General features: G+C 40.8%; 3 protein-coding genes across 9 annotated transcripts in view; 2 read left to right on the top strand and 1 right to left on the bottom strand.

Annotated features, from left to right (window-relative positions):
* LOC307254853 (NACHT, LRR and PYD domains-containing protein 12-like) overlaps positions 1 to 25,594 on the bottom strand; it is a 365,889-nt gene that overhangs the window by 168,584 nt on the left and 171,711 nt on the right. The gene's annotated exons all lie outside the window — the stretch shown is intronic.
* Positions 90 to 14,935, top strand: LOC307254158 (NACHT, LRR and PYD domains-containing protein 3-like). Of its 2 annotated transcripts, none has more exons than XM_080032421.1 (18): positions 90 to 124; positions 707 to 851; positions 1,929 to 2,074; positions 3,447 to 5,154; positions 5,489 to 5,665; positions 6,133 to 6,306; positions 8,769 to 8,942; positions 9,148 to 9,321; positions 9,806 to 9,861; positions 10,074 to 10,129; positions 10,447 to 10,520; positions 11,421 to 11,635; positions 11,759 to 12,024; positions 12,120 to 12,248; positions 12,611 to 12,764; positions 13,674 to 13,703; positions 13,823 to 13,864; positions 14,263 to 14,935. In XM_080032421.1, the coding sequence occupies exons 2-18, from the start codon at positions 727 to 729 to the stop codon at positions 14,535 to 14,537; spliced, it is 3,975 nt and encodes a 1,324-aa protein (XP_079888547.1). In that variant the 5' UTR covers positions 90 to 124; positions 707 to 726; the 3' UTR covers positions 14,538 to 14,935. The 2 variants fall into 2 exon arrangements, with proteins under 2 accessions (XP_079888547.1, XP_079888546.1); XM_080032420.1 differs by having other exon boundaries at positions 13,817 to 13,864.
* Positions 22,879 to 25,594, top strand: part of efna2b (ephrin-A2b) — a 70,182-nt gene continuing 67,466 nt past the window's right edge. Inside the window, exon 1 of the mRNA XM_080033119.1 lies at positions 22,879 to 23,633. Coding sequence (XP_079889245.1) covers positions 23,467 to 23,633 — 167 coding nt within the window. The 5' untranslated portion in view covers positions 22,879 to 23,466. The remainder of the gene's footprint in view (positions 23,634 to 25,594) is intronic.

Here is a 25,594-nt window from a genome sequence, read left to right as displayed (position 1 = left end):
CATGACTTCCAGTAAATGCAGAGGGGTGGAGCCACCCTTTACATGGGAAAAGGGAGGGAACGTTGAAAGTATTCAGTCCATTCTGAGTCGACAGAGCAGATGGAAAGAAACAGGCCGAGGCAGGGTGAGTTTCAAAACATTTTATTATTTTACTGTCACTGTCACTGAGTGAGTTTTCTCCCTGTGAACTGTAGATGATTGTCTGAATAAAACACATTAAACCTGATCCACGAAAACAAGCGCAGTATTAAAGAACCAACAAGGGGGAGCTGGCTGGTTTTAGTATACTGTGTAATGTGTGTGTGTGGTGAGAGTTTATCACTCTTTGTTCTCTTACTCTTGCATGTGATTTTTATTATACTGTATAGTGTGTGTTTGTGTGTGTATGTACACCTTGTGTGCGATTCTGTGGTGTGTGTACTGTGTATGCGAGTGTATTGTGTGTGTGTGTGTGTGTGTGTTTACTGTGTATGCGAGTGTTTGGTGTGTGTGTGTGTGTGTGTGTGTGTGTGTGTGTGTGTGTACTGTGTATGCGAGTGTGTGTGTGTACTTTGTATGTGAGTGTGTGTGTGTGTGTGTGTGTGTGTGTGTGGCAAGAGAATTTGTTACTACTTGTTCTCTCAGTCTGGCATGTGAGTCATGAACAAACCTGTTTGTCTTCTTCCTGTTCTGAGCTCACAGTCAGTTTGAACTGTTTCACCCTCAGACTGACTGAAGAGTGTTAATATGGAGGAAGAGGAGGACGGAGCAGAGTCTGGAGTCTCCAGCTTGGGCTCTCTGTCTACGAAGAGTGACCGGTCCGAACATGATCCCTCAACCTTCAGTAATGAACCTGGACCCTCAGACACAAAGTAAGTGAACTGATACTAACTCATTCAGCTGGTAACGTTTTGGTGTGGCCGGCCACCACGCCAAAATCCCAAAAGAAGACAAAACATTCTGCATTATATCATGTTGATCCACTTCCTCATTACATAAGCAGATACATTTCTACCCTGAGAGGAAGAGGAAGGAGGAGCTTGAATACGAGTCACTGTGAGAGACTCCAGTCTGCAGTATAATTCATACTCTGAGTCTGAACTGATTAACCAGAGAATTTGATTTGATTTGATTTGATTGATATTTATTTCGTCTATGGATGTCTTCCAACAAAACTCAACATTCTCACATGTACAATCCATAAAACCATGACGAAAAGGAGGCAGGGTGAAGAATATCTTATATTTCCTGCCCCCTCAAAACAAAACAAACAAAATGTCAACATGTCAACTCATGTCAGTGCATGACGATAATAAATGAAACAAAATAGAAACCAAAACCTAAATCTGAAACTAATTCCAAAACTAAGCAAATCACTATCACAACCATCAATAAATCATCAATTTCTATAAAAAAAGTCATTGTTCTGTCTTTGTAGAGTCACATTAGGCTTCATGATCAGAGAAGGTTTTAATATATGAACTGTTTATGTATTTTTAAACAACACAGAACTCAACCTCTCATGGCACCAATAAAAATAAAAATAATACAAATCCGAACAAGCTCCAGAATACACTAACACCAAGTTTTTTTAATCAATTTATGTTTTTTTATAATACCTGGTTTTACAGGATTCTGAAGTCGCCAGAGTTCTACTACTTTGTTTCCATGCTATGTGCATGTTTTCAGGACTATGTACCTTAAAATGTCATGGAAATGGCCTTTTAAACTATATTTAATTCACATTTAAACTTTTTTACAGAGATTTTCTACGTGCCGTCTTCCTCCTAGTATACGAGACAGCTGTTAGTCAAATTAAGCTAAGTTTGGGGAAATAGGAAAAGACAGAAAAATGAAAATCCTTACTGATCTCTGCGGCCATCTCTGGACACATTTGGACATATTTTAACAAAATCAATTAATTCATTAATAAACGCATGTTTTCACAGGAAGAGGAAAATGAGTTACATGTCCGTGAAGGGGCAGCTGTCCTGCTGTTTGTGTCACAACGTCCTGACGGATCCAGTCTCTACCAGCCGTAGACTCCGGTTCTGCAGACAGTGCTTCATCTCAGACCAGAACAGCAAAATACAAAGTAAGACTGGAGATAGGGCTGTGCAATATGGCGATATATATCGTTTGACGAAACAAAAACGTCTATCGTTTCATTTTATGCAATATAGTTTATTTCGTTATGTTGCCAATCCCACTCTTAAGGACACAAACTATATACATGTAGCTCGCTGTTAAGTTACTGTTTATTCAAACCGAAGATTTCCTACAGCGTGACTTCACATTAAAAGCCTTTAACTGGTGAAATGTGAGGAATTAAAGTCAACTTTGACTTTTATTTTGAAGCAGAAACACTATCGCTTCCTAGTTCCTGGCCCCGCTGCGCTTCCATCACACTATTTCCGCCCGACCGCACCAGGCTTTTCTCGCTTGTGTGATAATCAAAGTTAATTTCGGACACTGAAACCCATCGGTAACAGACCTGTCGGTGTCTGCACCATGGGCAGAGGATCATATATCCCCGCTGACAGAGCAGTCGAGCCGGCGTTACCCAGGCTCGCGGGGGTTAGCAGCCGAGCTAGCGGGGCAGTTCGGCTGCTATCCCCCGCGTCGCTCACTGTCGCTCACTGCCCGGCTCGCAGTGTAAAGTTCCAAGAATGCACGGCTCGGCTGCTCTCTCAGCGGTGAGAAGCTCCTGCGCTCCCCGGGGCGGTCATCCTCTCAGCGGGGTGAATTTACAATCCGCCGCAGCCTCAGCTAAAAGAGGATAGCTCCATTAGGCTAATGAGCTAGCGTGGAATCCACCAATTTAGTGAATTCTGTGCACTGAAACCCAACACGGCCCAAAACTACTCAAATGTCATATTTGCATGTTGTATTTTATTGAATGCTTGAAAATTTGCGTTTGAATTAAAGCAGAAAATATTCAAATATGAGTAAATACTTTATTTGTTGAGAATTTAATTATTTATATGAAATTTTTATATTTATTAATTGAATTTACAGAAAATATGCTATATCGTCAAATGTATCGTTATCGGGATATGAAATTCCTATATCGGGATATGAGATTTTGGTCATATCGCCCAGCCCTAACTAGAGATCTGTCAGCTGGTGTCATCATGTCTGAAAACAGGATTATTCTTGTCGTAATTGTTGTGCAATGAATGTCCAGACCGGCCAAACTATGCATTTTGACATTCAAAACGACGCAAAAAGGTTGTCAAGCTTGTGATTTCTATTGGACCTGTTAAAAGTGGATGGCTGCAAACACGTAGACGCAGCCAAGTTTCGGTATAGTGGTATTCAAAGAAAATTCCCAAGGTTGGCAGGTCTGAATTTCATATAATTCACAGAATTTAAAACTAACTTTATTTTTATTTCTCAAAATGTTGGCCATGGAAATCTTCACCAGATTCTCAAATCGTTACTCCACCATTTTTCTTTTCTTTCAGAGTATAGTGGTCTGCAGGAGGTTTTAGATGAACACAAGATCAGTCTGAGGAAGAGATGTGAACATGTGACTGAAGGAACTGAGATTAATACCCACAATGAGGTGAAGCAGCTTGAGAGAAATTTGAGGTTGAAGATCCACTATGACACTCAAATCAAGGTCAACAACATCTTTAAATCCTTACCCGACCCCTGGGGAGACATCCGACACATCAGAGTCGTCCTGACGAACGGTGTTGCTGGAATTGGAAAAACCTTCTCAGTGCAGAAGTTCACTCTGGACTGGGCAGAGGGCTCAGAAAACCAAGATGTCAGTCTTCTGATTCTGCTTTCGTTCAGGGAGCTGAATTTGATCAGAGATGAGCAGTACAGTCTTCTCAATCTGCTCCATGTTTTCCATCCAACATTACAGAAGGTCACAGCAAAGAAACTCGCTCTCTGTAAAGTTTTGTTCATCTTTGACGGCCTGGATGAAAGCAGACTTTCACTGGATTTCCACAATAATGAGGTTGTGTCTGATGTCACACAGGAATCATCAGTCAACGTGCTGCTGACAAACCTCATCCAGGGGAATCTGCTTCCCTCGGCTCTCATCTGGATAACTTCCCGACCTGCAGCAGCCAATCAGATCCCTCCTACATGTGTTGACAGGGTGACAGAAGTACAAGGCTTCACTGACCCACAGAAGGAGGAGTACTTCAAGAGGAAAGTCAGTGATAAAGAGCTGTCCAGCAGCATCATCTCACACATCAAGACATCCAGGAGCCTCCACATCATGTGTCTAATCCCAGTCCTCTGCTGGATCACTGCTACAGTTCTGGAGCACATGTTGACTACTGACCAGAGAGGAGAGCTGCCCAAGACCCTGACTGGCCTGTACTCACACGTTGTGTTGGTTCAGACAAAGAGGAAGAAGCAGAATTATGAAGAGGGACATGAGACGAGTCCACAGGAGCTGACGGAGGCCGACAGGGAAGTTCTTCTGAAGTTGGGGAGGCTGGCGTTTGAGCAACTGCAGAAAAGAAACATCATGTTCTCCCAAGAAGACCTGGAGCAGTGTGGTCTGGATGTCACAGAGGCATCGGTGTACTTCAAAAGAGAGAGTGTGATTTTCCAGAAAACTGTCTACAGCTTTGTTCATCTGAGCATTCAGGAGTTTCTGGCTGCAGTCTACATGTACCACTGCCACACCCACAGCAACACAGAGGTACTGAAGGGTTTCCTGGGAAAACAATATATAAATTCATCCTTGGATGTCTTCCTGAAGAGCACCATAGAGAAATCTTTTGAAAGTAAAAATGGCCACCTGGATCTGTTTGTCCGCTTCCTTCATGGCCTCTCTCTGGAGTCCAACCAGAGACTCTTGGGAGGCCTGCTGGGTCAAACTGACAACAGTCCCGAAATAATCCATAGAGTCATCAGCAACCTGAAGGAGATTAACACTGATGAGATCTCTCCTGACAGAAGCATCACCATCTTCCACTGTCTGACGGAGATGAAAGACCAATCAGTTCATCTGGAGATCCAAGAGTTCCTGAAGTCAGAGAACAGATCAGAGACGAAACTGTCTGAGTTCCACTGCTCTGCTCTGGCCTACATGCTGCAGATGTCAGAGGAGGTTCTGGATGAGTTGGTCCTGATGAAGTACAACACTTCAAAGCAGGGACGACAGAGACTGATTCCAGCTGTGAGGAACTGCAGAAAGGCTCTGTAAGTCCAGATGTGATTAGCATTATAAATCGGGGTGGATAGTAGTTTAGTTCTTCAAAAATACACATTATAATATATTTATTTAATTCTTACGGGCACATTTTTTATTCTGTTAATCTCTATGTGATGGGGGCAATGTTTGTTGCCAAATCCCTTTTTGTCAAAATCAGTGAATATACTCACAATCTGCTACCTTTCAGTACTATATTTGCACAGGGAAAAAACTGGTGTAAAAATGAGTTCCACGTCTGACTCAAATCAGAAAATGTCAAACTGTTCCCTCAACATTTGCCCTTTTTCATAATACCATTTTGTAATAAATGTGTCATTACAGATTTTCTCACTGTGATCTCTCAGAGACTCACTGTGAAGTTGTGGCCTCAGCTCTGAAGTCCGACCCCTCCCATCTGATAGAGCTGGACCTGAGCTACAACTTCAACCTGAAGCATTCAGCAGTGAACCTTCTCTGTGCCGGTCTGAAGAGTCCAAACTGCAGACTGCAGAGACTGAGGTCAGTTCAGTGACTAGCTCATAAAACTTTCGGTATAATGTAGACTATCGCTTATTTAAGTTTCTAAACCAGTCTAGTGCTGCTTCCGCCCAGATTGTTTATAAAAGGATTCGCTCATTAGTCAAATTTTTTTACTAGATAAAGGAAAAATATTTATTTGGTTTAATTAATTTCTGTATTAGCAAACAATGTCTGATGATTGATAATGATCCTTCAGAACGCACACACACACACTCAAACACACACACACACACACACACACACACACACACACACACACACACACACACACACACACACACACACACACACACACGGGAATAAAGAGATCAAAGCATATTTCCATATTTCCAAATGCAGGTGTTTAAACATCAATTTAGTATTTCTCGTCTACTTACTCAGAGCTGCCTAAGATCAGAATAATGTTATTAGTACGTTTTAATTTACATAATTTATTCTTTATTCAGATTGAGTGGCTGCAGTTTGTCAGAGATCAGTTGTGCTTCTCTGGCCTCAGCTCTGAAGTCCAACCCCTCCCATCTCAGAGAGCTGGATCTGAGTAGAAACAACCCGCAGGATTCAGGAGTGAAGATGCTGTGTGGTTTTCTGGAGAGTCCAAACTGTAGACTGGAGACTCTGAGGTCAGTTCACTGTTGTACTATTGTAGATCTTATATTTAATTAACAATTAAACCTCATTTGCCCTTTTTGTTCACTCTTTTTATTTCTCTTGTACAAAGTTTAGTCAAAAAAGAAACTAGATTTTTTAGTAGAAAGATTTTAAGTAAATTTATGTTCATCATTTTTGGTAAATAGTCAAATTTGTATACTTACTACCTCCTAACTACTTTTTTACTTGTTGAGGGAGAATATTTATTTGGTTTCCTTTAATTTCAGTTTATTTGAGCAAATAATGTCTGATCATAAATATTGATCCTTCAGAACACACACACACACACACACACACACACACACATACACACACACACACATACACACACATAGGAAAGACAGAGATCAAAGCATATATCCAAATGCAGGTGTTAGAGGATCAATATAGTATTTCCAGTATATCCAAAGAAGAGTGTTATTATGATTGTTAAAACAAAGGAGGATCAGAAGCTACCGTTTCCTTCATTCTCACTGTCAGACTGTACTCTACATGTGGTTAGGAAGGTACGGTATTTAGGTCACATCATCACTGATGATCTTTGTGATGATGATGATGTCCAGCGCCAGTGCTGTAAGCTTTATGCTCAGGCCAATATGTTGGCACGCAAATTTCATATGTGCACAGAAGATGTTAAAGTTAGTCTCTTCAGAGCCTACTGTACTCCATTTTACACAGCTCACCTCTGGTGAAAATATAAAACAGCTAAACTGAGGAAGCTGCAGGTAGCGTATAATGATGCCTTTAGGATCCTCCTTAAGCTTCCAAGATGGACTAGTGCTAGCTCTTTGTTTGTGACTAGCAGTGTTGTGCCTGAACACGTTCAATGAACGATCGTTCATGAACTCGTTCATATTGGGGGCGAACGTGAACTGAACGTATGTATTTCCGCCTGATGAACGTTTTTGCGAACGCGCTCATTCTGGCGTTTGTGAACGGCGCTCTTACAGTCGTTTAATCGTTCATCGAGTGCCAGATTTCCATAGAAAACCCCCGCTAAAAGACAGCGTAAACAGCCCTTAAAGGTGCAGTGTGTAATATGACACCATCAAGAAAGTTCTACAAAGTTCTAGAATGCAACACTCCCTGGGTAACCCCAACTCTTTCGAATAATAACAGAAGCTACAGTGGCCTTCAAGGACAAGAACAATTCTAAATTTTAAACAATGCACCTGATGACATTCAACTATGACACTTTCAAGATGGCGGCACTAGGCCTTGGTCCAAAATATGCAGAAATATGGACATATATGAGACCCTATCTATGGTAAAAAATAATAATAAAAATAAAAAAACAGCTATTATGCACTAAATTAAACATACTTATGGATATTAAAATTATTTTCTACAAAATCTGCTGGGAAATATAACCCAATATTCTACACACTGCAGGTTTAATATGTAGCTGAAAAACACCCAATCTGGCAACACCTGCCACCGCCACTGCGTCATCAAAATGCGAAACACCGCGGAAAAAAACAAAAACAAATGAATGCAGCAGCACTTACTCAGACCATGGACCTAGCCTCAGGCTCTACCTCTTCTTCGTACGATTGTTACCTAGCTCAGGTTGTGTTTGTGTTAATAAGTATGTCAACACATCTTCTGGACTTTGTTGTTAACAGTAAGCCCTACACTGCAGTTTAGAATGGTCTCCTTGAGGGTTTTACTAGTTTAAGTTGTAGGCTAATTTGTTTGTACAGTAGAACCTGCCTGGTATATTTTTTAGTTTTGCTTTCGTTGAATGAAATTTCATGTGAATTGTTTCCAGGTTTGGAAAATTATAAAAATGGAAAAACATTTGCACCTTAACCGTTTTTTGTTTGAATAATTCTTCATTAAAAAGATCATTCAAACAGCAACTTTTTCCTCATGTTTTTGAGAATATACTGTAGGGGTAAAAGCTGCAGCTGGTTTCTAGTGTGGACTGAATGTTATTGAAATAATTTCTGTCTGTGGTTCTTTATGGTATGTGGCAATTATTTAGAAAAATAATAGCCTGCAGCAACATATTAAAAAAAAGAACTATGAACTAGTTCATTTTTGAACTGTGAACTTAGTTCAGAATTTTGAATTATGAACTGAACTAGTTCATTTTAAAGGGTGTGAACTGAACTTTGAACTAGTTCACGTAGAAAAAGAACTTTCCCAACACTGGTGACAAGTAATGTCCCCACCTTTCATGCTGTGTTGAGGAATTTAATGTATACATTTATGTGTCGACTCCTAGAGTCAAAAAACAAAGTAATAATTGCAGCACTCAGTCACTGACACTAAACAGAGTGATACAAGGTTCTCCTCTGGGTTGTGGAAACATTGGAATCGTTGCTTGTATGTATTTTAATCTGTGTTGACTTGTATTTGTATTGTATTTATATGGAACTTTGAGTCCGGAATAATACTTTTTTATTTACATAATTTATTCTTTATTCAGATTCATTGGTTGCAGTTTGTCAGAGATCAGCTGTGCTTCTCTGGCCTCAGCTCTGAAGTCCAACCCCTCCCATCTCAGAGAGCTGCTTCTGAGTGTAAACAAGCTGCAGGATTCAGGAGTTAAGCTGCTGTGTGGTTTTCTGGAGAGTCCACACTGTAGACTGGAGACTCTGAGGTCAGTTCACTGACTCAGTTACTATTGTTACTTAGTTACTTCTGTCTTTTCGCACTTTTGTCTTTTTATTCAGATTGTGTGACTGCAGTTTATTTTTCGGGTTCAGTTTTGAATTTTGTGACTAGAAACTGTTTCCATGGTGTAGTGTCCAAAATTCCCTTTTTATTTAGTACTTTTTTATTTGCATTATTTATTCTATATTCAGATTGTGGGACTGCAGGCTGTCAGAGATCAGCTGTGCTTCTCTGGCCTCAGCTCTGAAGTCCAACCCCTCCCATCTCAGAGAGCTGGATCTGAGGGCCAACAAGCTGCAGGATTCAGGAGTGAAGCCTCTCTCTGATCTCGTGGAGAATCCAGACTACAAACTGGAGATTCTGAGGTCAGTAGAGGGTCAGACTCAGTTCAGCAGTATTGTACTAAACACGGGGAGGCTAATGCCTTACTCACATTAGAGGTTCCCATCCAGTTCATAATAGAGGTTTCTACCTTCTGTTTGAGCGCCCCAACCAACCAGTTGGAGCTGCTCAAGGAACATCAAGGATGTTTTCTCACAGCCAAGTCCTCTATAGGGAATAAGATCAGATCAGACACATTTATTTTTTTTAGGGAAAATGTTGTGCAGACGTTAAAGTGCAAAGTAGGATCAGTGCAAATATAAACTATCAATCAATTTGAACAGAAATAACCTGTTTTTACAGTATAGTTAAACAATTAGTTGGTTTTTCCAGTGATGTTTTTAGATCTCTACTAAAGATTAATTATTTCCTCTAATTCAGTCTCAGAACATGAACGTTGGTTAACTCAGAGAATGAACAATTATTCTGAACCTGATCCATGACTTTAGGATTGTGTTCATCCTACAGGATCTCTGACAAGTCTTTCACTGACATGTATATCACAGCTGAGAAACCAAAGAAACGTGAGTAATGAACCAATGGCTCTCATTCATCAAACTGTTCAATAACATTAAGATAAGTTTTTAAATTGAGCTTGTGCTCATTGTACAATGTTACAAATATACAGTATTTCAAATACATGTTTGTAGATAAAATATTCAAGCAGTTTGAATGGTTATCACAGCATTCATGGTTTAGTTATAGTTCTCTTTCTTTCACTTATTCTCTCCATCAGATCAATCTGATGACAAACTGAATGTGCAGAAAAACCTGCCAGACGATGACAACAAGGTGAGAGGAGCAGTGATACAGTGTAAAGTCCTCCAGTATTACTATGTCAAACTTATAATGGCATTACTTAAACTATTTGCCATGTACAATTTCAACTCTTTCTGACTTGAAACACACACACACACACACACACACACACACACACACACACACACACACACACACACCTACACATACACTAGTGTCACCTCCAAACCAGCAAGGACGAGGTTGTGCACAACACTCTATAGGCTACTATTATTATGTTGAGCATTTGCACACTTTTTCATTCGTTGTGATTATGAAATAATATTCACAAAAATGATTGTCCACTGCAGCTGGATTCCAGTGACTGGACTAAACTTGAACCTGAAGTGAACAGTACAGATGCAGACGAAGCTCCAACTTACAGGTAAAGATAACATTCTAAATATGGCGTCACAGCAAAATTTAACTGTAGAAAAAAGTAACGCTGGGTTCGTTTTGAACAAAAGGCAAATAAAATGTTTATCTTTGCTCCTGCTGGTTATACCGAGACTATATGATAATTATATTGGCAATATATTTCACTCAAGGCAGATACTCTAAAATCTTTAGCACCAGTCAAAGTTTGAACACCTCTTCTAGTTTAGTGTTTATCATTATTTTGTTATTATTATTATTTAAACATTGTAGATTTATACTGAAGACTTCAACTCTATTAAATAACTCTTGGAATCATTTAGTAAACACAAAAATGTGTCAAAAAAATCTAAATATTTCATATTTTTATATTAGAACTGCATGAACATGGGGGTCAAGCCTCCGACGCAACTCGGGTCCCTGGCGTCGTCGGCCGCTCACTTCACAGACTCCGGGGATGTAAGGTTTTCGAATGTGGGATGTTCGGTTTGGGAGTATTAGGCTAAAATGCGTTGTCCTTGGTTGTAGCGCCACCTAGTGGCCGGCATGTCTGAGTTTTTGTGTCTGTGTAAGCTTCATGGGTTTGTACTAGCTCTGCTATTTGGTTTGTCGCACAGACTTACGGTTTGGGCTGTGAAACCAGTTCTAGCCAAGTATAATTATACGAATAATATTTAATAATTCTTACGAAAACAATAGGGTTCCCTGCCCAGCAGGGCTTAGGAACCGTGTTGCTCTACAAAAAGAGATCCCAGGCCCTTCTTGTGCTTGGCCCCCTATTAAGGAAAAACCATTGAATGAGAAGGTGTCCCCAGACTTTTGACTACTTCTGTACATGTATTCCATTACGTCTTATGCAGTAGTTTTGTGCATAAACACAAACTCATTTGTTTTCTCCTTTCCCACTTAGTCTACAGTCAGAAGCAGGAAACTTTGAATGCAGTGTGTCCGGCCTGCGCTGGGTCTGTAAGGACAATGTCAGCTTCAAGTACCAGTTTTGTTCTTGGGAGAAACACATGGAGAGGATGAAAAACATCAAATACATGCCCGCAAGTGCCCTAATGGACGTCACAGTCATTGCCGGGAAGTTCGATGAAGTGTACCTTTCACACTGGATCTGCATAGGTAAATGCACATGAGGAAATAAATAATAAATGTACTAACTTTTAAAATCTCTGATATCATATATATAAAACATAATCCAATCCTTTTCTCTTCACTAGTTGTTTGCGCTTGTATTTTGTGCAGATGACAACCCTGGAATAATAAAAGAGTTTGCAGTCCTACACATCGATGACTGTGGAGATGTGGTGGAAAAAGTGTCTGAGGTCACAGCGACTCATGTCAAGTTACCTGAACCAGTTTTTTCTCTGAGAGCAGTCCTGATCCCGATCCTGCAGCGGTTCGGGTTTTTCTTGGAAATCCGCTGTGACGTGTTGATATACTATAAACCCAACACACCGTTCCTCAAACTACATGTTTACCTGATCCCACATGATCCTGCTGTACAACAGGTTGTTATTTATACTAAACCGTGCATTACTCCAGATGACACAGTTCACCACTGTAACTGTGAAGCAGCTTGAGGCTTATAATGCTTTTCTTCCAGGCAGTGGACAAGGAGGAGGACAACGATGGGTACAAAACAATCAAGAAGCCTCACCCAGACAAGAGCCTGAAAATGGAAAAAGGTTTTCAACTCACAGCAGACATCGACACAGCAGAAATTACCCCAGAGGTTAGTACTGTCTGTCAGCAATTAAATCTGTGTACAAAGTGAATTGTGGCTCAGAATTATGTAAGATACTGTAGGATGATAATAAAAAGCAAATGCAAGGATGTGCAGCACAGGGCATTTCACGTTTATTTTAAATAACTATACTTAAAATAAAAATGACTGTGTAAGACAAACCCAAAAGTTTGTTGACCTACTGCTGTTCTGAATATATTTCCAGAATCCTCAAAGAGAACAGTGTGTCAGTCTTTCTCTCTGCACATTCAAAAATGTTTTTAACCCATTTCCCAAGTTGCTTCATCCAAAAAAAATATGGAAGAACACAATAAACCGTTTGATTAGGAAACTTCTCTTTTTTTATACAGGAGATAACCCTCAGACATGAAGGCAGAGACCCAAATTTCTATGAAGTTTACATTGAGAAGCCAGATGGAGACATTCGCCTCAAACTTTCAGAACCTCCGACTAAAGAGTGTGAAGCGCTGCGTAAACCAGTATGGAGCTGTGGGATTCGAAAAGGTTTGTTGTTATTTAACTATTTCATCTAAACTATGAAAAACATGACACATTCTGTCCTAAACCTGGCAGGGTTCAACATGACCCATGGCCCGCTGGCCAGTAAAGTTATGCAGGGTTGATGCCCCAGTCCCTGGCCCGCCAGTTTGTGCATTTTTATAGAAAAATTTCATCTTATTAACTAAAGGAAAACATACAAACAGACTCTTGTTTACGTGCCGTTTAATACGTTACAAATATACGATATTCCAGTTTACTTGTTCCATGAATAGTGAGAAACTTACAAAAGTGTTGAACTGGGAAAAACCAACTGACTAAAGACTCTCAAGTCCCCACACTCCAGAGGGGGACCTCACACAGGGTCAGCCATAGTACAGACAGACAGACAGACAGACAGACAGACAGACTCCAGAGGGGATCCTCACACAGGGTCAGCCATAGTACAGCGCCCCTGGAGCAGTTAGGGGTTAAGTGTCTTGCTCAAGGACACATTGGTAGGGATGGTGGCTACGGATGTAATAGCAGCCACCACTAGTTTTACTACTAACAACCTCTAGTCTGGTGCTGGGGATCCAACCAGAGACCTCATGGTTACTGGGAGGAGGAACCAGAGACCTCAAGGTTACTGGGAGGAGGAACCAGAGACCTCATGGTTACTGGGAGGAACCAGAGACCTCATGGTATCTGGTCAGCCCCTCTTCCTCTAGCCTCTATCCTACCACCATTCTTGCAATGTCTGGGGTGTAATGACACGCATGGTTAAATTAACTCATTGTAAATGGCTTTAAATAAAAGCATTAGCTAATTGTAATGTAATGAGATCATTCTTATTATTACTCAAGCTGAAATGTCTTAATATTGAACCTTTTCTTCAGCTGTCAACAATATATTCTGTTCTGCATTTCATTTCAGATGACTATCAAACCCCTGCTGATTCGGAAGGTAAGATACTACACGAACACACACACACACACACACACACACACACACACACACACACACACAAAAGAGCAGTATATACAAACGTGTGTGTGTATATAATGTATGTGTTTCAGTTGCAGGCCCCTCAGCAGGAGCAGCTGGTGTAGATCCCATGGCAGACGGTAGGTGCACGTAGTGTGACGTCTTCTGTATAAATGACCTGTATCTCAGGTGGTAGAGCGGGTCGGCCAGTGATCGGAGGGTTGGCGGTTCGATCCCCGCCCGTCAGTCTGCCCCAGGGCAGCTGTGGCTACTGTCGTTACTTTAACTTGAGCCTGTCCTAATTTGAGTTCAGGCTACTTTGTGTGTTTGCTTCATCTTTGTTCACCTGTCACCTTAAAACACCTGAGCAGTGTCACTTCATAGAGCAGGTGCATACTGCCATCTAGTGGTCAACATGTTGTAGTCTAAACACACTGTGCACAAACATTAGAAAATATCAATGTGCTGAATGATTTGTGTTAAACATTTAACAGTAGCCCCAGTAACACCAGTCGGTCAAATTCCTTTTTTTCTGCAGACGAGCGGACGAGCGAATTTGTGGATAAACATCAAGTGGAGCTGATCCAGAGAGTGAGCTGCATTGAACCCATTCTGGATCATCTCCTTGTTGAAAAAGTCCTCCAACCAGAGAGCTATGTTAGAATCAGAGCTCTGAGGACCTCTCAGGACAAGATGAGGGAGCTCTTCTCTGGATGTCTGAAAGCTGGTGGTGTTATCGCTAAAGGAATCTTCTACAAAACCCTTGAGAAAAATGAGCCAATGCTCATTAAAGATCTCAAGAAACAGACGTAAATGTTTGTGGTTAAAAGCTGGAAAACAGCTGGACACGGCCAGAGCAGACTATCTGTTGGAGAGACTCTGGTCTTTAGGAGTGCAGGGCGCTCCTGAGGACTCCTGAATACTGTGTGTCAGTGGGAGTTTAATAAAAAGAATACTTTGGACCCTTAATCACAGTAGTTTCCTGTAATTTTACACTTAAAAAGAGTTGACATTTTGTGTGCCGACTTCACTGCCCTGAGAGATTTCATGTAAAACCAGATTCAGCAAATCAGATATTTATCAGACAGTCATGTAAAAATTTAAAAAGGAAACAAACACCAAATGTTTAATGTTTGTGTCCAACAAATCACAAATGGAGTCTGTTTTTTGCAATTTATGTTTTTTAGTTATTGTATGTTACTTGACCCTCTCTCGTGCAACATACTTAACATAAATGTACTTTACCGACTGAGACATAATAAACTATTGGCTTCTTAGTCGTTGGACTGTTTGTTCTTGGAGTAGCTGTCGACAACCATCATAGCAAAATGTGAACTTATTTCTTCTTTTTAAAATTATTTTTTGGCATTTTTTTCTGTATCAGACAGTTTTGGAGAGACAGCGATTATCAGCTCGGACTTTTTAGTTATAGCACTAAAATTTGGAATTTTTTGCTTATATTTATTATTATTATATTTTTGCTGTTGGTCTTCCAAATTAAGAAGCTTAAAGATTTAACTTTTGGCTTTTATTATTATCTGATACCATTTTCATAGACGTTAGATAATATGTCCATTGTTAACTGTGGGGACAGAAGAGTCCAAATCATTAGGCCAAGGTCAACAACAAAAAAAGGAAAATTATTGATTTCCAGACATGTAAGTTCCTCACTGGGAAAAGCAATAATGGATTTAGTTTTTAATTTTTTGGAGTTTTATTTCTTTGTGCTACAGCTACATAAACAAGATTAAAATAGCAAAACAGATGCACATACACATTACATAAATGCTTCCAGAGGGATAATAAAGGCTGGCCACCTAACCATTAAAATACAATAAGGTAAAGGAATAAAGTGAATAAAAAAGACAAATTATTTTAAAGAATGGATAAAAAAACAAAAAAAAATATTAACTATAAAACAAATGCAAGATATAATATATAATAAGATATAAGCACATTTAAGTTCATATGGTCAACAAGTAAAATAAAGAAATATCTGACAAACTAAAACACAATATAACATACAGTTAAAGCTGGGGTGGAGGATTTGGGGAGATGGCAGTTGGGATAGAGATTCGAATCCAAATACCTCAACCGCTCCACTTGTTCTCTTTGGTCCCTCCCCTATGGTCCCTCCCTGACACGCTCTACACCAACAATGTCGTGCCAAAGTGAATGGACAGTCCCAACAGCCAATAAGAACAGAGAATCGGAGCCTCGCTCTGATTGGTCAAAGTGTACAGCTCATGTTAACTTTGACCAATCAGAAATCACATACCCCAGCTTTAACAAATGTTAATAATGACTGATTGACACGTCTACAGGTTATTTGGACTTTGTACAGTGTCTCCATAGAGGGACAGCGGGGAACATATTGGTCTCATCAAGGTGTGCTAATGCTAAAGCTAACGCCATTTGTGCAGCTACTTTAAATGCTAATTCTCCGCGGTAACCACACGGCCCCCTAACGACCTCTGACACCTCTTTCCCCCTCTCTCGCCTCCTGCTGAGCAACTGCCAATCAAACACCACACCTGTCAAACTGCTGATCTGCCCAGTGTGTTTGATGTGCGGCTAGATTATTTTATTTATAATATTTCACCTTTTATTTAAATTTTAAGATAATTTTTTGGCATTTTTTTTTTGCCCAGACATCATGTTTGTGTGGCATGCGGCTAGATTTTTCGTTTAAAATGTAATATTTCATCTTCATTAACTTATTTTTCGGGGTTCTTTGTTGGCATTTTTAGCTTTTATTTGACAGTGTGTAGAGACAGAGATTAAACGGGTCAGAGAGGGGAATGACATGCAGAGAACGACCGCGAAAAAACACTGCAACCAAAACTCATGACTAGAAAACTACTTCACAAGAAAATGTACAAATAAAAAATTCTTACATAATAAATGAAATCTCAACCAATTATCAGTGAGAACACAAACAGCAGACAAGAGGTATAAAATAAGAATAAGAATTGGAAAAACCTTATAAATTTTGTGATCGGGAAATATCGATTTAGGACAGAGACTTTGTCAAATCAGTGAAAATGTTTGCCATGGCGATTTTGAAGGATGAAATGGAAATGGGTTTATCCAGTCGGAGAAGCAGTCACGCGCGTTTGACATTCGGATGGAAAAAAGGCGGGAAATGTCTCAGCGTGCGACTAATGGCCGTGAGCTCACGCACAGACAGACACACAGATAAACACACACAGAGATATACACACACACACACACACACACACTCCATAGTGGACTCCTATGACTGTTTACACGCCTTAAACACATTCGGTTCACTGGCCTGTTTGTGTGTGTGTGTGTGTGCGCGTGTGTTTGTGTTCACTGGCCTCCATATTTGCCCCCCACCAGGCACACAGGGAATTCTGTCCATGTTTGATGAGAGGTGAATAATCGGCCATTTTTTAAGCCGCCAAATGGACACTGATAAATCTGTGTGTGTGTGTGTGTGTGTTTGTCCTTTACTCACCAACCCCTATGAAACAAGGCTGATTAAACATGGGGAGATTGTTAGAAAACTTCCTGCAGAGGCTTCAAACACACACACACACACACACACACACACACACACACGGACGGACGGACAGAGGCACACACACAGACAGATGATTTTTTCCTTCAACCTTTGTGAGGACTTTCATTTGTGAGAACATTTCCTAACCCTCACACCAAACCCGGAGATACACTGAGCCCAATCTAGTTTAAAGATAGATTTTATTAGATTGTTTTTAGGCATTTTTTTCGCCGCCCGAAATCTAGGTGTTCACAGATCACCAAGTCAGTACGGGCATGCTTTCTCCTAATCAGGAACATTGCAGAAGTAAAACATTCAGTATTGCAGTCAGATCTTGAAACGTTTTTTAAAAAGTCCACGCTTATTATCTCATCGCATTTTTTTCGTGCGATTAATTCGCCCGTCAATAATAATTATCGAACATATAGAGTCAATACAAATCTTCTATATCCTCAGCGTAATTTTGATACGTGAAATTGCGGCTTTTCATTTTTGCGAACAGAGGTTGCGTTCCGAATCGCATACTTTTTACTATATAGTATGTAGAAAAAAAGATTTAGGATGTCCCGATTCTTGTGGCCAGATTTAGGATGGTTAGAAGTACCGGGATGTCCTACTTCATCCGGCCAAGATTGTTAGAGTTGAAAACTGCATCCTATTTGGGCGATTCTGACCCACAATCCAGTGCGCACGTGAAGTGACGTCACATCGACGAAGCCTCCATATGAAAACAAACGGGGATGCGACGGATATAAAAGCAAGAGGCAAGATCAAGGCGCAATGTTATGATGAAATAAGAGAGTAAAAGTATGTCCCAATAGTATGCCTACTGCATCCTAACTAGAATCATTTTATCGTCGGATGTAGTATGTAGAATAGAAAAAAGAAAGAGTATGCGATTCGGAACGCAACCAGAGTTATATTTTTCTAGGACGTCGCTTCCGATAGTCAGACGCGGCATAATTCACGTTCCAAATTATTCGCATTTTTGTGCCGTTTATTCGCGACATGTGCAATGGCCTTAAGTCACAGGTCAATCTCAAGCCTCCAGCTAGTCCACAACTAAACCGCCAGACTTTAACACACACACACACACACCCACACACACACACACACACACACACACACGCAGACACACACACATACACACACACACGCAGACACACACACACACACACAAAATCGATTCTTAACTTCTACGAATCACTTTTGCCATCAACCCATACACACCTTGGCACCAACCGACATCACAGATTTCCCTACCTGAGGAAATCAGGCTTGAAGGTTTTCCCCAATATGACCGACACACACACACACACACACACACACACACACACACACACACACACACAGCAGGTCAATTAAAGGCTGATGGACAAATCAGCACACAGTCCATTAAATCGTCCGTTTGATTTTAGGCCCCCCACCCCATGTCTCCTTCAGCAAGGACAAACACACATGTGACACACACACACACACACACACACTCACACTCACACTCACACACACACTCACACTCACACTCTCTCACACACACACACACACACACACACACACACACACACACACACACTCACACTCACACTCACACACACACACACACACACACACACACACACACACACACACACACACACACACACACACACACACACACACACACATTCAGTCCCAGCGGGGTTCCTCTGTCGAACCAAAGACACAAGGACACAGTCAGTGGATCAAATAAAATGTATTTAGCTCCTTTCCTGCTAAAATTACATTAAAATTTTCTTAAAGCTGCAGTGTGTAGAATTTTGGGTTTTATTTCCTAGCAGATTTTGTAGAAAGTAATTATAATATCCATAAGTACATTTAATTTTGTGCATAATAGCTGAAAAAGGGCCTTAGAAAGGGTCTCATATATGTCCATATATCTGCATATTTTGGACCAAGGCCTAGTGCCGCCATCTTGAAAGTGTCATAGTTGGAATGTCATCAGGTGCATTGTTTAAAATTTAGAATTGTTCTTGTCCTTGAAGGCCACTGTAGCTTCTGTTATTATTCTAAAGGGTTGGGGTTACCCAGGGAGCGTTGCATTCTAGAACTTTTTAGAACTTTCTTGATGATGTCATATTACACACTGCACCTTTAACAGTAAAGTGAAAATATGGCAATAATAAATGAGATACAAGTTATAACAACCTCCATAGTACACATGCATAGATACATCACTGCATAGCATTCATACAGCAGTCTTATTTTATATATACAGGAAAATCATGAAAAATACAGGAGTAAATCAAAGATTCTCTCTCTCACTCACACACACACACACACACAGACACACACACACAGCATCACACACACACACACAGCATCACACACACACACAGCATCACACACACACACACATCACATCAGTGCAGCCTGTTCACTCATTAGGACTGTGTGTCTGTAATTAACTTTATTAACTGGAGTAGTAATTAACTGACTGAAGCAGGAGGAGAATCAGCAGTAGAACAATTCATCTGAAAAAAATCACTTTTTGGCGAAAACTAAAAATCTCAAATACAATAAACAGTTTTTTGGACATTATTACTATATTATGAAGGTTTTTCTTCTTTCTTTTTTAAGATTATTTTTTTGTTGCCGTTTTTCACTTTATTAGACAGTGTGTAGAGACAGAGATAAAATGTGTCAGAGAGGGGAATGACATGCAGAGAACGACCCGGGCTGGATTCTAACCCGGGTCTGCTGTGAAGAGGACAGACAGACAGACAGACAGACAGACAGACAGAGAACGACCCGGGCTGGATTCTAACCCGGGTCTGCTGTGAAGAGGACAGACAGACAGACAGACAGACAGACAGACAGAGAACGACCCGGGCTGGATTCTAACCCGGGTCTGCTGTGAAGAGGACTGAGACTCTAATAGGGGGGGGAGGGGGCTCTAACCACAAGAGCACCCCCCTATTTTGTTGTTGTTTTCGCCAATTTTCCCCAAAATTTTGAAGATAGGAGGTTTTTCACTTTGGCCATGAACATTGCTTTTCCCCAGCACTGAGTAGTATTCAGCTCTGGAAAACATTCAGAGATCAGACTGGATTGTTCTTCAATCTTCATCTCTACATTACTTAATAGAAATGCTCTTTAATGACAATATTTTTGGGGGTGAATTTGTTAGAAATGTTATCAGTAGTTTATAGAATAAAACCAAAATGTTCATTCTACTCAAACATATGCCTTTAAATAGTAAAACAAGAGACACTGAACATTTGGAGAGGTCTCTTACCCTGCCTTCCAATTCACATACTCTTTATTTTTATTACACTACATACTAAAGTACAGAAGAGTTTTAGTCTTTTTACTACACTACATACTAAAGTACAGAAGAGTTTTAGTCTTTTTACTACACTACATACTAAAGTACAGAAGAGTTTTAGTCTTTTTACTACACTACATACTAAAGTACAGAAGAGTTTTAGGGCCACAGACAGGAGAGAAAAAAAATCAGATAAGGAAGAGTTTTTTTTTCATTATGTCGAGATGTGTCAAGAATAAAGACGAATACTCCAAAATGCTATTGGAGTTAGTGGGGGCATTTATGTATTTTCAGCATACTACAATTGACCTGCATGTATTGGGACATCCTAAATCTTTTTCTGGCATACTAAATAGTATGGAAGTATGTGGATAGGAATGCAGGGAATGTGTTTTCCAGAGTATGTCCATTCATACTCAGCTGTGTGTCCCTGTAATGTTGACTTTAACCAGCAGGGGGCAGAGCTCTCCAGATTAACAGTCAGTCTGGAGTCATCTGATGGTTTATTATGATACTACAGTATATTAGTATTTTAATCTTGCCACTGTAAAGCACTTTGAATGGCCTTGTGTCTGAATTGTGCTATAGAAATAAACTTGCCTTGCCTATTATGTATCAGATCTGAGAATTTATGGTAAAGAAATAGTCAATAATCGATGCTATCCGGAGATATATTGTATTTGTAACAAACACATTCAACCAATAACAGAAGTCTCAAAAACGTTCTCAAGGCCCACCAGAAAAGGGATCACTTTCTTTTTGTTGTTGTTGCTAAGATACTTTTTGGGCATTTTCCTTCCATTGCTTTATGAAATGTGTCAGAGAGGGGAATGACATGCAGAGAACGACCCGGGCTGGATTCTAACCCGGGTCTGCTGTGAAGAGGACAGACAGACAGACAGACAGACAGACAGACAGACAGAGAGGGGAATGACATGCAGAGAACGACCCGGGCTGGATTCTAACCCGGGTCTGCTGTGAAGAGGACAGACAGACAGACAGACAGACATACAGACAGACAGACAGACAGACAGACAGACAGACAGACAGACAGACAGACAGACAGACAGACAGACAGACATACAGACAGACAGACAGAGAGGGGAATGACATGCAGAGAACGACCCGGGCTGGATTCTAACCCGGTTCTGCTGTGAAGAGGACAGACAGAGAGACAGACAGACAGACAGACAGAGAGGGGAATGACATGCAGAGAACGACCCGGGCTGGATTCTAACCCGGGTCTGCTGTGAAGAGGACTGAGACTCTGTGGAGGAGGGGGGGGGGGGGGGGGTGGAGTGAGGGGGTCCCTTTTTAGCTGATGTTTTATATAATGTATATATTGTCTATATATTTTATTCTACTATTGTTATTTTTTTATTGTTGTTTGACATTTATTGACATTTAAAAAAAATAAGAATTAAAATGTTTTGTAATGCGTTTGTTTTTGACACCTGCCTACAGGGACTGCAGATGTAAAGTAGTTCCACATCAGCGCAGCGCAAGCACACACACACACACACACACACACACACACAGCTGGTTCATCCTCGTGCTAAACAGACAGAGATTTTTGAATTTTCTTTAGACAAAAAACACTATTAACAGATTAAATTGTACAAATAAAAAAGTGCTGATGAATTAAAATGATTTATTTAGTAAAATCAAAAAATCTATTCGAGAGAAAGAGAGATGGAGACAGAGGGAGAGAGAGAGAGAGAGACAGAGGGAGAGAGAGAGAGAGAGACAGTCAGAAGGAGATAGAGAGAGAGAGAGAGAGAGAGAGAGAGAGAGAGAGAGAAAGACAGATAGACAGACAGTCAGAAGGAGATAGAGAGAGAGAGATGGAGACAGAGGGAGAGAGAGAGAGAGGCCCCGCCCCCAGGACGCACTGAGCGCAGCAGTCCGGAGTGAGCTGGTAACAGAGCCGAACGCTCCTCGCGCTGCTGCTTCCAATCCACTCCAGACAAACTTTACGCTCTCTCTCTCTCTCTCCCTCTCTCTCTCTCCCTCTGTCTCTCTCTCTCACACACACTCACTATCTCTCTCTCTCTCTCTCCCTCTCTCTCTCTCTCTCACACACACACACTCACTATCTCTCTCTCTCTCTCACACACACACTCACTATCTCTCTCCCTCTCTCTCTCTCTCACACACACACACACACACACACACACTCTCTCTCCCCCGCCCCTCTCTCTCTCTCTCTCTCTCTCTCTCTCTCTCTCTCTCTGTTTTACGCTCCTTTGTCTTTCTGTGTGGGTCTGGTTCTGGTTCCAGCTCTTAGCCCAGTTCGGATTGGGCAGACAGACAGGCAGACAGACAGATAGACAGACAGACAGACAGACAGACAGACAAGAGAACGACCCGTGGACTAATCTACTTATGATAAAAGTTTCAGTCCAGTTTTGAACCTTGGAGAAGAAGCTTTTTTTTCTTTTCTTTTCTTTTTGTTGGACCGACCGAGAGGCATGGTGGACGGCGCTCCGGTCCATGGGGCGATGTGTTGAAGTTCCCCACGCCGCTCTGCCCCCTCCCCTCCGCGGCCACAGGCTCCAGAAGTGTCCCGCTGTTACGTAAGATCCACAAAGAGCCAGAGAAACGCTGAATGGAGGCGCCGGCCGGGTCGCACATGGACCGACTGAGAGGAAAATGAAACTTGTCGTGAACAGTTCGCTGGTTCTGGACGGATGGGTCGGATCTGAAGAAGAAGAAGAAGTTCTAAATCATATGGAGACTAATTATCGCTGCAGTGGCTGCCGGGAAATAATCCGTTAAATCAAAACTGATCATCTGAGTATTCTGGATCGATCTCTGCGGATCCGAAGTCATTAAAACAACAACAAAAAGGCAGATTTTTTTTTTTACACCTCAGCTATTTTGATGCGTTTGGGTCGCGGGTCTCCAGGATGTTTGGCGGTACGCAGCGCGCCTTGTGGCCGCTCATGAGGCGCTCTGAGCGGCCGCTGCTGCTGCTGATGGTCGGCCTCCTGCTGGAGCTCTGCGCCGCTGGAGCCATAGACGACCGGCTCATCTCCGACCGATACGCCGTGTATTGGAACAGCTCCAACCCCAGGTAAGAGCCCCGAACCCCGGGTGTGTTTGCTGCTCGTTCAGCCTGGCTCTTCAGACTCCCAGTGAGTGGACAGGGGAAGAAGTTAAACCAGAGCAAAGCTTTCCTAGCGAGAAATCTAGAGTTAACTGAAGCTACTGAGAAAAAGGAGCAAAACTACTCTGGAAAAAAAAGATTACATTTTATTTCGAACGTGTGAAAAAGTTTTAGAAAGGTCTTAGCCTCTACAGAAAACATTAACATTACACTAATATAAAGCACAACGCCGTTCTCCGGGGTTCTCCGGGGTTCTCAGACCCTCGATCATTCAGATTCCATATTCCAAAAAGGAGTGGAAAAAAATATACACTTCTTTAATCCCACCCCTTTTCCATACATCACTGTTAATAAATGAGTTGGCTTCTTTCTATTTATAATATACTTATATATCTGATCAAATAGACCATGTACATTTGATATGCAATTATAATTAAATGTTACAAGGCTAAGACTAAAAGTCATGCGGCAAGAAATAGTTTAGTGCAGGAACTAAAAAGTGCCAGTTTGTCCTCCACGCGACATAAATGAAACGAAAATCATTTGCTGATAAGTATCAAAGATTAAAATCAAATATTTTCCAAGGTGAGCTGACAGTCCAGCGTTCCTGTTCTTGTGTGTGTGTGTGTGTGTGTGTGTGTGTGTGTGTGTGTGTGTGTGTGTGTGTGTGTGTGTGTGTGTGTGTGTGTGTGTGTGTGTGTGTGTGTGAATAGCCCTGAGATCTAAACCTGTCCTTAATAAAACAGTTCCATCTGGACTTTACACCAAAAGAATGTCACATTTCTGTTGGAAACGAATCTGGATTTATATGATCTGCAGCTCGTCAGTTAGAGGAGCAACCGACACGTTACAATAAGAACTCACTCAGTTAATTTCAATTAATTTTATTTTATGGACCAAAACTTTCGTAGTTTCACTAGTACACACTGAACAATGTAGTGGCCTAAAATCAACTCTTCGGGATAGAACAGAACGTAATATACACTTAACCTTTTTTTTATTTTTTATTTTTTTTGGTGTATTTTTTGTGTAGTTTGTGTCCTTGTTGTTTTATTTTTTTATTTTTTATTTTATTTTAATGTTTATTTGACAGGGACAATACATACAACATTGCCACAAAAAAATGGGAAAATGTGATGCATATAAGACGTCTAGCTTCGGCTAATTTGCAGTCTTTGTCCCTGGGTCAGGCTTTTGTGATGGTGTTTGTTTGTGTGTGTGTGCTGTGAAAAAAGACAAAACGGCAATACATATATAGTGAAAAACAAAGAACAGAGTGTAATGTAGCATACGTCCAGAGGCCTAGCTAAACATGTGGACAGACGTATTTCTCGTATACATTTTTTAATTAGCTTTGTACTGTTATTATATGTGTAGGGATCATTGCAGACACCAACACAATTATGCCAAAGTAGATCATTAAAGGCCTACTTCACCGGTTTGAATATGAAGGTGTATTGAATTCTGAGATCCTATGTAGTATAAATATGCAAAAAGGCAGAAAGAGTGTTTTTTTTAACCCTATATTTCTCTTTCGGTGAGGTCACGAGAAAGAGAAATATAGGGTTAAAAAAAACACTCTTTCTGCCTTTTCTCAGGCTAGGATGAACCGATTTCAATTTTTTTCGCACATTTATACTACATAGGATCTCAGAATTCAATACACCTTCATATTCCCACCGGTGAAGTAGGCCTTTAATGCTTTTATACATTTATTGTTTACGTTTTTGTCGCATTTCTTTACTTGAATGTTAAACCGGACGTAACTGAGGAAGGACAGTTAGGCAAAGATTATATTTTGTAATTTTCAGGCTTTATTAGACAGTACAGAGTTGAAATGGGGAGACAGAGAGAGAGAGAGAGAGAGGGAGAGAGGGGGGATGACCTGCAGTAAAGGTCCACGGGTCGGATTTGAACCCACGACCACT

This window comes from Ammodytes marinus, assembly GCF_949987685.1.
Source record: "Ammodytes marinus genome assembly, chromosome: 8".
Taxonomy (NCBI): Eukaryota; Metazoa; Chordata; class Actinopteri; order Uranoscopiformes; family Ammodytidae; genus Ammodytes; species Ammodytes marinus.
Note: the sequence above shows the minus strand (reverse complement) of the source record. Positions and strands in the feature narration are given on the sequence as shown.

What these genes read in the sequence shown, in the direction of transcription:
- LOC307254158 (XM_080032420.1), top strand. Translation starts at nt 727, where the DNA reads ATGGAGGAAGAGGAGGACGGAGCAGAGTCTGGAGTCTCCAGCTTGGGC. An exon ending in GACGAAGCTCCAACTTACAG is followed by an intron (nt 10,521 to 11,420) that starts GTAAAGATAACA and finishes TTTCCCACTTAG; the next exon opens with TCTACAGTCAGAAGCAGGAA. An exon ending in CAGCAGAAATTACCCCAGAG is followed by an intron (nt 12,249 to 12,610) that starts GTTAGTACTGTC and finishes TTTTTTATACAG; the next exon opens with GAGATAACCCTCAGACATGA.